An 11,860-nucleotide genomic window follows, 5' to 3' on the forward strand; every position below is an offset into this window, starting at 1 on the left:
TTGTATAAGATTGGACCACAAAATGAATAGTCTCATTATATAATACTTTTAATAATTGAGATTTACATTTTACCAAGATGACCATAGGTAACATGACCTAAATCCTGAGTAAGTTGTGAACTCTTACCTATGAAGGCGGTCCTTTAATTTATATGGGTGAGAGTGGCCAGATCATCAACTCAATAAGCCTACCATTTTGAGGATTCGTCTGATTGAGGAGCTAAGAACATAAATACACAAGACGAAATTCACTCATTCACTAATATCAGGGTAAATAGATAAATTGTTTCTTTAAGGGCTTATTCAGGGGCTTGAACAATGTGGCACCACATTCTCTTTTGGCCTAAGAGGGGTTTGGTCATTGTTGGACTATGACTTATTGTTTATTAGAGGGATTAGTGGTGCTTAATGAGTTAAATGTAACTAAAGGGGGAAAGTGGTAATTTTGACCCAGCTGTACTTACGAGCAATTTGTGAAGGGTCATCGAACTGTTGATTGGTTATATCCAATAGACATAGACATATATTTGTAGTGCAAAGAGTGCGGTTGTCGGTCTTTAGTGGAGTGACTTATTATATGTTAATTATATGGATTAGATTCATATAATTAAATTTAGTATAAATGTGATTTATATTAAATACCACAAATGATTGAGAGAATTCAAACTATAGGTTATATTATATTTGATATAATGTAATATATAGGTAATATGTTATATTAGATATAAAATATAATATATATGTTATATATTCAAGTGGTTAATATATAATCTTATTATTATATATATTTAAATAAATTAATTGGTTTTCATTTATTTTATTCTAAATTTTATGTTTTTGAAATTTAAAATGGAGGGAGTTACTAACTCCCTCCCCATAATTTCTTTCAAGAGGAATGTGGGAAATTGGAAAGAGGAGAGTTTTTCTTCGTTATTGGTCATGGGAATTCAGTGTGTGTGAAAATCACAGAACATCTCCCCTACAAATCCTTCCTCTCAATTACTATTCTCCCTCTCCCAAGAATCATTGAGAGCCCACAACTCCTGAATTTGCACCTTACCCCAAAGGAGAATACATAAGGTTCAACTTAATTTCTTCCCTAATTTCCTCTGTTTTAGCATGCTTTAAATTCTATGTTTATACATAATTTTTGTATTGTAACTTATAATTCTATAAAAACGAAATTGGGACGATCCCGCTTCCGTTTACGGACCTCACGGTTTCTTCAATTGGTATCAGAGTGGTGGTTCTTAGTCTCAATTTTATTTTTCGAGAATTAATTTATAGTTTATGGTAGGTTACATCCTGATTTTTATTCATACTGATGAATGAAAGTTGAATGGTTTGCAAGTTTGGATGTTTCGAGATTGGACTATGTAGATTCTATGCTTTCTTTACAAAATTGGTTTGTAAAGGCTCGGTGTTTTGAGCATTAATTTTAGCTATCGATTTTTAATCTATTTTTTGTGTCATTGGTGAGTTTTCTAGCGAAATTCTAGTGAAAATGAGGCCCAAATCGGAGCAAGATTGATAGAACTTGTGACTGTACAGTAGGCTATTATACAGTAGCATTGCAACGTTGCAATGAGGTAGACGAAAATTTTTTCGTAGCGTTGCAACGCTTCGAGACAAAAACATCACGAGATTCATGAACAGTTCGTGAAGTCTGGTGGTTCAGCGGTTCTTTTCGCGGGCGGTTCGAGTTTTGGACGGTCCGATTCGTGTAGTTCAAGATTCGTTTCACCTATTTTGAACTAATCTTGCTATTATTTGACGTAATAGTTAGTTTTTCTATTAATTATTAATGGCTTAGGAGTCCAATCTCGGTCCATAAGTTGTTCTTTGAATTATACATTTGATGGATGGTTTAATTTTATTTAACATATATTATAATGTATGTCATATAGTTAAATCCTACCATAGGTTATGCATTAATCATGCATCATGAATATTATAAATGTTATAATATAGTTGCATGATTTATATTATAGCATGCTCATGCATCATATAATATAAGTGTTATAATATATGTTTGCATGCATAATAACATTGTCAAGCATCATTTATATTATAAGAGTTATAATATATAGTTGAATGTATGTATGAATGTTATTATTTAAATTCCATTACTTTAGTATATAAGTGTTATGTATGTTTAGTAATGAAATGGATATTGCATGAAGCATAACATTGCTTTAGATAACTTTATAATTGTTATAATTTTATTAAGTATGTCAATAAATGAAATTAGAAATAAAATCCTTAATTCAGAATTGCATCAATAAATGAAATTAGAAATAAAATCCTTAATTCAGAATTGCATGCAAACTTAAGTTCAAATCATTTTTTTAAATAGTTTAAAATATGATTCGCATAGACCTAAGTTCACAACGTTTCTAATGAGATTGGAAATTAGTTTAATATTTTTAATCAGTTTAATGGGATTAAATTGGTTTTAATAAAAGATTAAAACTGTAGCAAATGTATTTATAAGGGACCTTTGTCTAAGGCTAGTTTTGTTTAGGTTGGGGTATTTAAGTTGACGAAAATGGAGCACCCCTACATGGGAACTGACCTGAAAGGTGAATTAGATAGATTTGCTATAAGCATGCAATTGTTGGTTAAAGTTTATTAAAATGTTTAATGAACACTAATCAAAATTGTTTAACTATCCAAAGTAAGTATTACTCTTGGGCAAATTTAAACAATCCCTTAGTAAAAATAATTGGTTGTATTTTTCTAAGTTAAATTAACCCTCGGTAAAACACTCAGTGGGAGGAAAATGAGGTATATGATACTTCATTTTTTCATTTCATGTTTATCCCTCATAATTCATACAGTGAGATCTATACTCAACCTCGAGGCACCTTTCCTTGTGTCTCCCTACGGGTGGTGTTTGTATAGATCAATACTAAGATGAATGAAGAGAGTGTTTATAGTAAGTGGGAGTGGGACGTATGTCAACACATCCCATGGTCTCTTTCATTAGTTTGTAGTAAATTTTCATGCTCAGCCTCAAGGCACCTTTGCTTTGTGCCTCTAAGGATGACATTTGCATGACTATTTACTCAAACTCAAGAAATGGATAAGGTTGCTTTAGTTTTTGCCCCAATTGATTTTTTCCTACGATTGGCTCATTTGGGCTAAACTCTAGAATCTAAAATGAGGGGTTGTACTTACAAGAAAATGTTAAGCGAGTTAACAATTTTTGGACCGAACAATGGTGACTAACATTGCAAAATAGATGTCACATAGGGTGCATGAAATTATTTTGCTAAATTTGATTGGTTTTTCTAACTGGGTAATGCATGAATACTAATTTAAATAAATTGTATGTTTCATCAAATTTTTCAAAATGTCTTCTGCTACATTAAACATGCTCGACGCCGATAAGAACAAGCGATAATTACATCTCCTAGAAAACCACGATCGACATAGTTCTGATCATCAATGACCTAAGATTTTTCCTGGTAGAGGAATGTCCTCCAGTACCAGCTCAAAATGCCACTCGAAACGTTCGGGAGGCATACCAGCGTTGGGTATAGAAAAATGAAAAGGCACAAATGTATGTTTTGGCAAGCCTTTTTGAAGTCTTGGCTAAGATGCATGAGCCCATGCTCACTGCTCATGAGATCATGGAGACCCTGCGAGGAATGTTCAAACAACCATCCGTTCAACTTAAGCATGACACTCTTAAATTCATCTTCAATGCCCGTATGGAAGAAGAGGCATCTGTTCGAGAACAGAAACTCAACATTATGGTCTACTTTAACATGCCTGAGATGAATGAGTCTGTCATTGATGAGGCCAGTCAGGTTAGCTTCATCTTGGAAACTTTACCTGAAAGTTTCCTGTAGTTCTATAGCGGTGCTGTCATGAACAGGATTGACTACAACTTGACCACCTTGCTCAACGAGCTGCAGACTTTCCAATCTTTGATGAGAGTCAAGGAACAGAAGGAAGAGGCAAATGTTGCTTGTATTGGAGTTGATGCTCTAAATCTCATAGGGTCCTGTAGTTTGTAAACACTTGTATGAACAAACTCTTTGTGATGTAATAATATGAGATATTTTCTTCACTACAGTCTATGAAATATGAGATATTTTAGTTGCATTAACCACAAACCAATAAACTAAGATCCCTGGTTGTCGTTGTAACTTAAGAATATATGTGGAGATATGCAAATGGATCGTGCTTTAAGTAATAACCTAAATGGTCTGTAGTATATAGATAAATGAGGGAAACCTTATCCTAATGATGCTATGAGTGTGGCTCGCTTTGTAGATGTTACAAGTGTTGTAAAGTGCTACAAATGGTCTAATCCTGACCATTCATGAATTAGACATGCGAGCGGGGATGCTCTATATAAAGGAGTTTGTATAATATCGGACCACGAAATGTTTAGTCTTGTTATATAACGCCATTCATGACAAAGACTTTCATTTCATTAGAATGACCATAGGTAACATGACCTTAATCTTGAGTGAGTTATGAACTCCTGCCTATGAGGGCGACCCTTTTATTTGTATGGGTGCGAGTGGCCAAATCGTCGACTCAAACCTACCACTTTGGGGATAAATTGGTCCCTTAAAAGCTGATTTTGGGGCTTGAACAATGTGGCGCCACACCTTCTCTTGGCTCGAGAAGGTGTTATTCAGAGTATGACTATGATGTATTGTTCATTAGAGGAATCAGTGGTACTTAATGAGTTAGATGTAACTATAGGGGCAAAACAGTAAATTAGCCACAGAAATGGTCATCGTACTATTGCTTGGTTATATCCGATGGACACAGAAATATATCTGTAGTTTGAAGAGTGCAGTTGTCGGTATTTAATGGAGTGCCCGACAGTTAATGGATGGTGGATGTCGTGATTAAAGAATTTAGTCGTTATTCACATACCGTTGGAGCTTCAAGTTACAGGTTCATAAGGTCCCCTTGTTAGCTCAATGGATTCATATTGAGAATCAATTTTTGGGTCAATAGATCTCAGTCTAATCCAGGATATGATCACTGGAACGCCGTTAAGAACATCCTCAAGTATCTTCGGAGAACGAAGGACTACATGCTGGTGTATGGTTCTAAGAATTTTATCCTTATAAGATACACAGACTCTGATTTCCAGACTGATAAGAATTCTAGGAAATCGCCATTAGGATCAGTGTTCACACTTAACGTAAGGGTAGTAGTCTGAAGAAGCACCTGCTAAGAAAGTTGTATGGCTCAGGAAGTTCCTGACATTTTGGAAGTGGTTCCAGACATGTCTAAGCTCATCACTCTTTATTGTGATAATAGTGGTGCTATGGCTAATTCTTGAGAGCCTAGGAGTCACAAACACGGAAAGCACATAGAGCGGAAGTATCATCTCATTCCAGAGATTGTGCATCAAAAGGGCGTGATCGTCATATAGATAGTTTTGGTGCACAATGTTGCTGTCCTATTTACAAAGGCCCTAACGGCTAAGGTGTTTGAGGGTCACCTGCAGAGTATGGGTCTACGAGACATGACACATCTAGTATAGGGCAAGTGGGAGCTTTTATACTGGCCACATTTTATGCCCTAGTTTCTTGTTTTGTGTACTTTTATATATGACTTTTATGATGTACACCCCACTACCTTTAGGACAAGTAGAATATTGTTGGGGTTGATGCCCTAAATCTCGTGGGTCCTGTAGTTTATAATTGTAATGTACAAATTATTTATTTATTTAATAAAATCTAAGGTATTTTATTTGACATTTAGTAGCATTAACCCACAAAACCAATAAACTAACATCCAAGGTTATATTATGTAGCTTAAATATGTAGGCAAGGGGAATGTAGTAGAAGATGCTTTGAGTAGAAAGACAACCCATTTAGTAGCTCTAATTACCAGACAGATCTATTTATGCAAAGATTTTGAATGGACTGAAATTACAGTAACAGTTGGGGAAGTCACATCTCAATTTGCACAGTTGACAGTACAACCAACCTTTAAGCAGAAGATTATTGATGCACAATAGGGTGACCCTTACCTTATTGAGAAATTCCACCAAGTAGAGACAGGGCAAAATAGTGAGTTGCAACTAACCTTTAAGCAGAAGATTAGTGATGCACAACGGAGTGACTTTTACCTTGTTGAGAAATTACACCAAGAAGAGACAGAGCAGGATAGTGAGTACTCATTATCTCCAAATAATGGTCTCTATTATCATGGACGTTTATGTATATTTGCAGATAGTGATCTTAAGAATGAATTACTAGCTTGAGTTGTATGTCCTAAAATTCGTAGTTTGTAAAGTTAAACATACTCTATTGTCAATAACGATGTTATTCAACATTTCTTCAATAAATTTGTTATTGAATCTATAAATAGCACTTGTACTATCTAAATCCAATAAATTAAGATTCATAACTATTATATGAATACTTGAACTTTATATGGAGACATAAAAGTGGATCAGGTTCGAGTAAATAGTCAAAATGATCTATAGTATACGAATAAGATTGGGTGCCTTATTTTGATAACAATATTGGATGCAACTGAAGGAAATCGAACTCAAGATTTTCATGAGCAGTGGATAAGATTATTCCAAATTACAATTATGAATGAACATTAGAATTACAGTCGTACACAAAACATACAATTAAGCAATCAATATAGAAATTACAACATGAAAACTACAAATGAACAAGGAGAAATATCTCTATGAACATTTGTAGACTCGTCTCCACACTTCTTGCCCACGAACACTCGAATATAGCAACCTCGAATGCTCGAACAACATGATCGCAACACTGCACGAACACTTCGCGCTCGTCCTCTGCGATCGCCTCGATCACAAACTCCTCAGCAACACAAACGGCCTCCACAGAACCTCGAAAGTGTCGAATTGAGTATGACACCACCAAGAAGGCTACCTTGGTATTCTCAGTGTGAGAATCCAGAGGATTGCTCTCTATGGACTTGGAATGAGACAGACAAAGGAGGAATGAACAACCGTGTACACGATTAGGCAAGTGGGAGATGGCTGAAACCTATTGCATAGGTCGATGCCCAATCGTTTAACTAAAGCTAAGCGATCGTGTAGCAAAAGCTAAGCCATCATTTAGCTCAGTGTCTGTCGCCTATAAAACACTACATGATTGCTTACTTCGCTCAAGTTGTCGCTTAGTAAATCTGTATTTACTTGACAAGCTTCTATGAGTTTCTTTTTTTCAAGAGAAATCTCAAAACATTTTTTTTTCTTCAAAAACCTTACTAAAATTAGGAAAACAATTTTCCTTTTATCTCACGGTTACCATGAACCACCAATAACCTTCCACTCAATTGATTAAAGAAAAAGATTTAATTATCCAATAATTAATATTATTATAAATATAATTGATAACCAACTTATCATACTATATTTATAACCTATAGTTTTAATATTTCATCTCATGAAACATATAAACCATAGTTCTTTTTCTATTCCATGGTACTTAATGTAAATCTCATTTACATTAATCCTCCACTAGATGTATCTTATACATCATACCAATTATATCATATATAATCAAAATACCTCTTGTCAATTTGAACATTTCAAATCAACACTAAGAACTGTTCCTCAACTGAATCCATTGAGCTACTAAGGGGACCTTACGGACCTGTAGCTCGAAGCTCCAATGGTACGTGAATAACTGACTAAACTCTTTAGTCACGAGATCCACCATCCGTTAACTGCCAGGTACTCCACTAAAGACCAACAACTAAACTCTCCTTATCACAGATATATTATGTGTCCATCTTAACCAATCAAAAGTGCGACAACTCTTTACAGATCGCTTGTAAGTACAGTTGAGCCAATAACCGTTATGCCCCTGTAGTTACATCTAACTCCTTAAGTACCACTAATCCTTCTAATGAACATAAGTCATAGTTCTACTATGACTGAGTCCTCTCTTCGAAAGAGAAGTTGTGGCCACTATGTTCAAGCCCTGGAATCAACCCTTAAGGGAGCATTCTCTCTACTTATCCCTGCTTCGGGAAAGGAGTGAATTCCATTTTGTGGATTGAGTTCTCAGCTCTCAGATCAGACAAGTCCTCAAAAAGGTAGGCATGTTGAGTTGGAAATCTGGTCACTCTCACATATACTAATCAAAGGACCACCCTCAAAGGCAGGAGCTCCCAAAACACTCAGGATTGAGGTCGTATCACCTATGGTTGTTTAGGTGAGATGTAAGTCTCTAATATCAACGGCATTATATACAGAGTCTAGTCATCTCGTGGTCCAGGTCTTATACAAACTCTTTGTATAGGACAACCCCACTCGCACGTATCTACATGAATGGTTAAGATCTACCATTTGTAGTAGTTTACAACACTTGCAAACCTCAATAAAGCGGGTCGTATCCGTAGTGTCACAAGGATCAGATATCCCACCTTAATCCTTATACTACAGAGCTATTTAGGTTATCACTTAAAGCATGATCCACTTGTATATCACATATACATGCTTAAGTTCACATAAGATAGCCAAGGAGCTTTGTTTATTAGATATGAGTAAATGCCAGAATTTAACAATTATTTTATTCATCAAACAATGTGTATCTTTACGAAACAACGAGACTCCAGGAGAATTAGGACACCAATCCTAACAGTAACCCACTCTGTAGTTGTTACAAGTTGTTGTAAAGGTGTTACAACTGAAGTGATCTTGATTCGTTCATGTATTGACATAAGAAGTGGGGTGTTCTATGCAATGAGTTTGCATAAGATCGAACCAAGAAATAAGTCACTCTTACTTTCTAACGTTGTTTACTATTTAAGACTGACTATTTCTCTTAGATGACCTAGGTAACTCGATCTTAATCCTAAGCTAACTATAAACTCTTGTTTATTCGGGATTATTCTTAGATTTTCATAGGTGAGGGTTGGCTCAACAACGTCGGGTCAATAAGCCTCCCATTTCATGGGTAAAATCGAGTAGATAGCTGAGGACATAGAGTGTAATAATAAATTCACGCCTACCCAATTTGGGGATAGGAGAGAGTTTGTTCTCTTAAGTACTGAATTCATGTCTTGAACAAGGGGCTCCAACCTCTCATTGGCCCAAGAGGGATCCAATTTAGTGATTGGATTACAACCCAATTGTTCATTAGAGGATAAGTGGAACTTAAGGACCAAGATCTAATATCAAGGATAAAACAACATATTAACCCAGCCATTATTACGAACAATATGTTAAGGGTCGACTTACTGATTATGGTTAAATCAAGTGGACACAAATATATCTACAGTGAGGAGAGTGCAACTATCGAGCTATAGTGGTGTGACTTGATAGTTAACGAATCCTGATTAATTTAATCTAAAAAGTTTTAGCCAATTAGTCTTAAATCGTTGGAGCTCATGATCTGTAGGTCCATAAAGTCCATCTACTAGCTTGCAAAACATGAACACCTTGAATTAATAAATTGAGTGAATTTGGAATGATATCAATTTGAATTGTTCAAATTGAACTTCAATTTGAAAATATTCAAATTGAAATTAGGGTTTGAATTTGAATAAGTTCAAATCCGAATTAGGGTTTGCATGGTTATATTTGATATAATTAATGTTTAATTTATTGACATTAAATGAAATTGGAGAGTTTATAATATTAATTACATGAATTAGGGTATGATTATTTCGTTAAATTGATTATTCACCAGCTTAAGAAAGTGTTTGAATGCATCCACAACCTCACTTTTTTACTTGAGAGGATATATCCAAAGATACCTGATGAAATCATCAATGAAGGAGATATAATAATGATAATCATTGGAGGATGTAATTGGTGTTGGACCCCACACATCAAAGTGAACAACATCAAAAGTGGCAGAAGCATGAGACTCAAAATTTGGGTACGGTAGGGAATGAGATTTGCCTAGCTGATAGAATTCACAAAATAAGGACTCTTCATTAGATTTTGTATCAAGATTACAACTCTTGAGTAAATAATATAAAGTTTTAAGAGATGGATGATCTAAGTATCTATGCCAAACAGTACATGACTCAACAACATTCACCCAAACTCTTCCGCTCGTGATAAAGGTTGTTGTGTTCTTATTTTTGTGCAAGTACTGATGCCCTTGTGGATTGCTGTCTCTTACTATTTTGACACCGTTCAACCAGTATAAACCATCATTAAGCTCCCCTCTCAGAAGTGTGAGCCACGTAGCCTTGTCCTTTATCAAACAATGATCATCATAAAATTCAAGAAATAGTGAGTTATCTTGGGCAAGCTTAGAGACACTACGTAAATTCTTAGCTATGGCAAGAGCACACAACACATTTCTAAGATGAAACAAATTTTGTCCATTAGACAAGTAAGAATCACCAGTATATGTAATTTGTAGTTTGTCACCATTACCAATTGTTACTAAATCAGTACCTTCATACCCTGTTAGGTTGGTAATTTTGTTAGGGTCAACTGTCACATGATTTATAGTACCGCTATCTACATACCAAGAGGAGTCTCCAACAGTTTTGGGGTGGTAACAAAAGGATTAGATGTGTGTGTAGACAAAAATGCATTTGGATTGGTGTTGGTTCCAGATATACTAGAGTTTCCTCGATCATGATTTGCACTGGGAGTAAAATATTTTTCAAACCGATGATAGACCATGGCAGTGTGGCCATATTTTCCACATACTTCGCATATTGGATGATTGTTTCCATGACCCCATCTTCGTCCTCTATTGTATTCTTGGTTCTAACCATGATTTCCACCTCCTTGAGACCCACCAAACTAGTGATGATTGAAGGTTGAAGGACCTTAAGGTTTTGACCTACTCTGTGTTTTGTTGAACACTACATTGACAGTAACAAGATTGATGGATTAGCTACTGGCCTACACTAAGTTTTGTTGCTCGAGTCTCTTCTCACATGAGAGGAGCTCGAATTGCATATCTAACCACGATATACCCGACTTACCTTGAATATCTACCACAACATGATTGTACTCTTCATCTAGGCCTAGAAAAACTTGGGAGACTAGGGCTCAGGTTGTAACAGGGCTGCCTGCTTGAGCTAGATTTTCGTGTGTTTTTATTAGGCTTAGAAACTCACTCATTTTGAGGTTCCTTTTCTGTGTTTGTTGAAATACTTGACGAAGATAATCCTCCTCATCCCTTGACTGTATGCCAAAGAATTCCTGAATAGCTTTCCATAGATCCTTGGCATTATCAAACCCCGTTAGCTGAATAGCTACCTCTGGGGACATGGTATTGTATAGCCACCCAAGTAGAAGTTGATCAACTTGAATCCAAGCTTCATATTGAGGGTTGATATTTCTTTCAACCGTGGTGCTGACAGAGTCCTCTGAAATAACTGACTCCAGAAGACAAAGTGGGGGTTTCAGTGGTGGGAAGAAATATGGGTGGGCAAGAGCTCGTACCTGACAGATGACCTTCGAGCTTGTAGCTGCATAAGATAGGGAGTGCAAGCGTCTTCCATAGGAGATAGTTCCCTCGTTCTAGTTTGGTGCTAATGATTTGGTTGAGGAGTTGGTTTAGTGGTGGGTGATTGAATCGAACATGCTCAAGTCCTGAAGATATTGCAGTGGGAATGGCGTTTCATGGAAGCTCTGATACCAAGTTAATTTTGAGAGTAACACATAGAAAATGAGGGAATGCTTGTGTATTCACACTATACAGAGGGCAAACTTCAAACCTATTTATGAACATATTTTTCCCTCAATGTGGGAATAAAGGAACAAAAAAAATCTGTAACAGATTGGAGAAAGAGGGATAAAAATACAACCAATCATAATAGAGAGGAAATAATAGCTTTAATAAATAAAATTATTTGGAATGTATATTCCCATTGTGACTTGCCAACTGATTTAACAAACCTTAGG

General features: G+C 35.8%; 1 protein-coding gene across 1 annotated transcript; it reads left to right on the forward strand.

The window, feature by feature from the left end:
* Window positions 1-3,563: 3,563 nt before the first annotated feature.
* On the forward strand, window positions 3,564-6,247 carry LOC120076290. The gene is made up of 2 exons (XM_039030057.1): window positions 3,564-3,815; window positions 6,002-6,247. The coding sequence occupies exons 1-2, from the start codon at window positions 3,564-3,566 to the stop codon at window positions 6,245-6,247; spliced, it is 498 nt and encodes a 165-aa protein (XP_038885985.1).
* The last annotated feature ends 5,613 nt before the right edge of the window (window positions 6,248-11,860 follow it).

The sequence above is a fragment of the Benincasa hispida genome, chromosome 4 (genome assembly GCF_009727055.1).
Source record: "Benincasa hispida cultivar B227 chromosome 4, ASM972705v1, whole genome shotgun sequence".
In the NCBI taxonomy this organism is placed as follows: domain Eukaryota; kingdom Viridiplantae; phylum Streptophyta; class Magnoliopsida; order Cucurbitales; family Cucurbitaceae; genus Benincasa; species Benincasa hispida.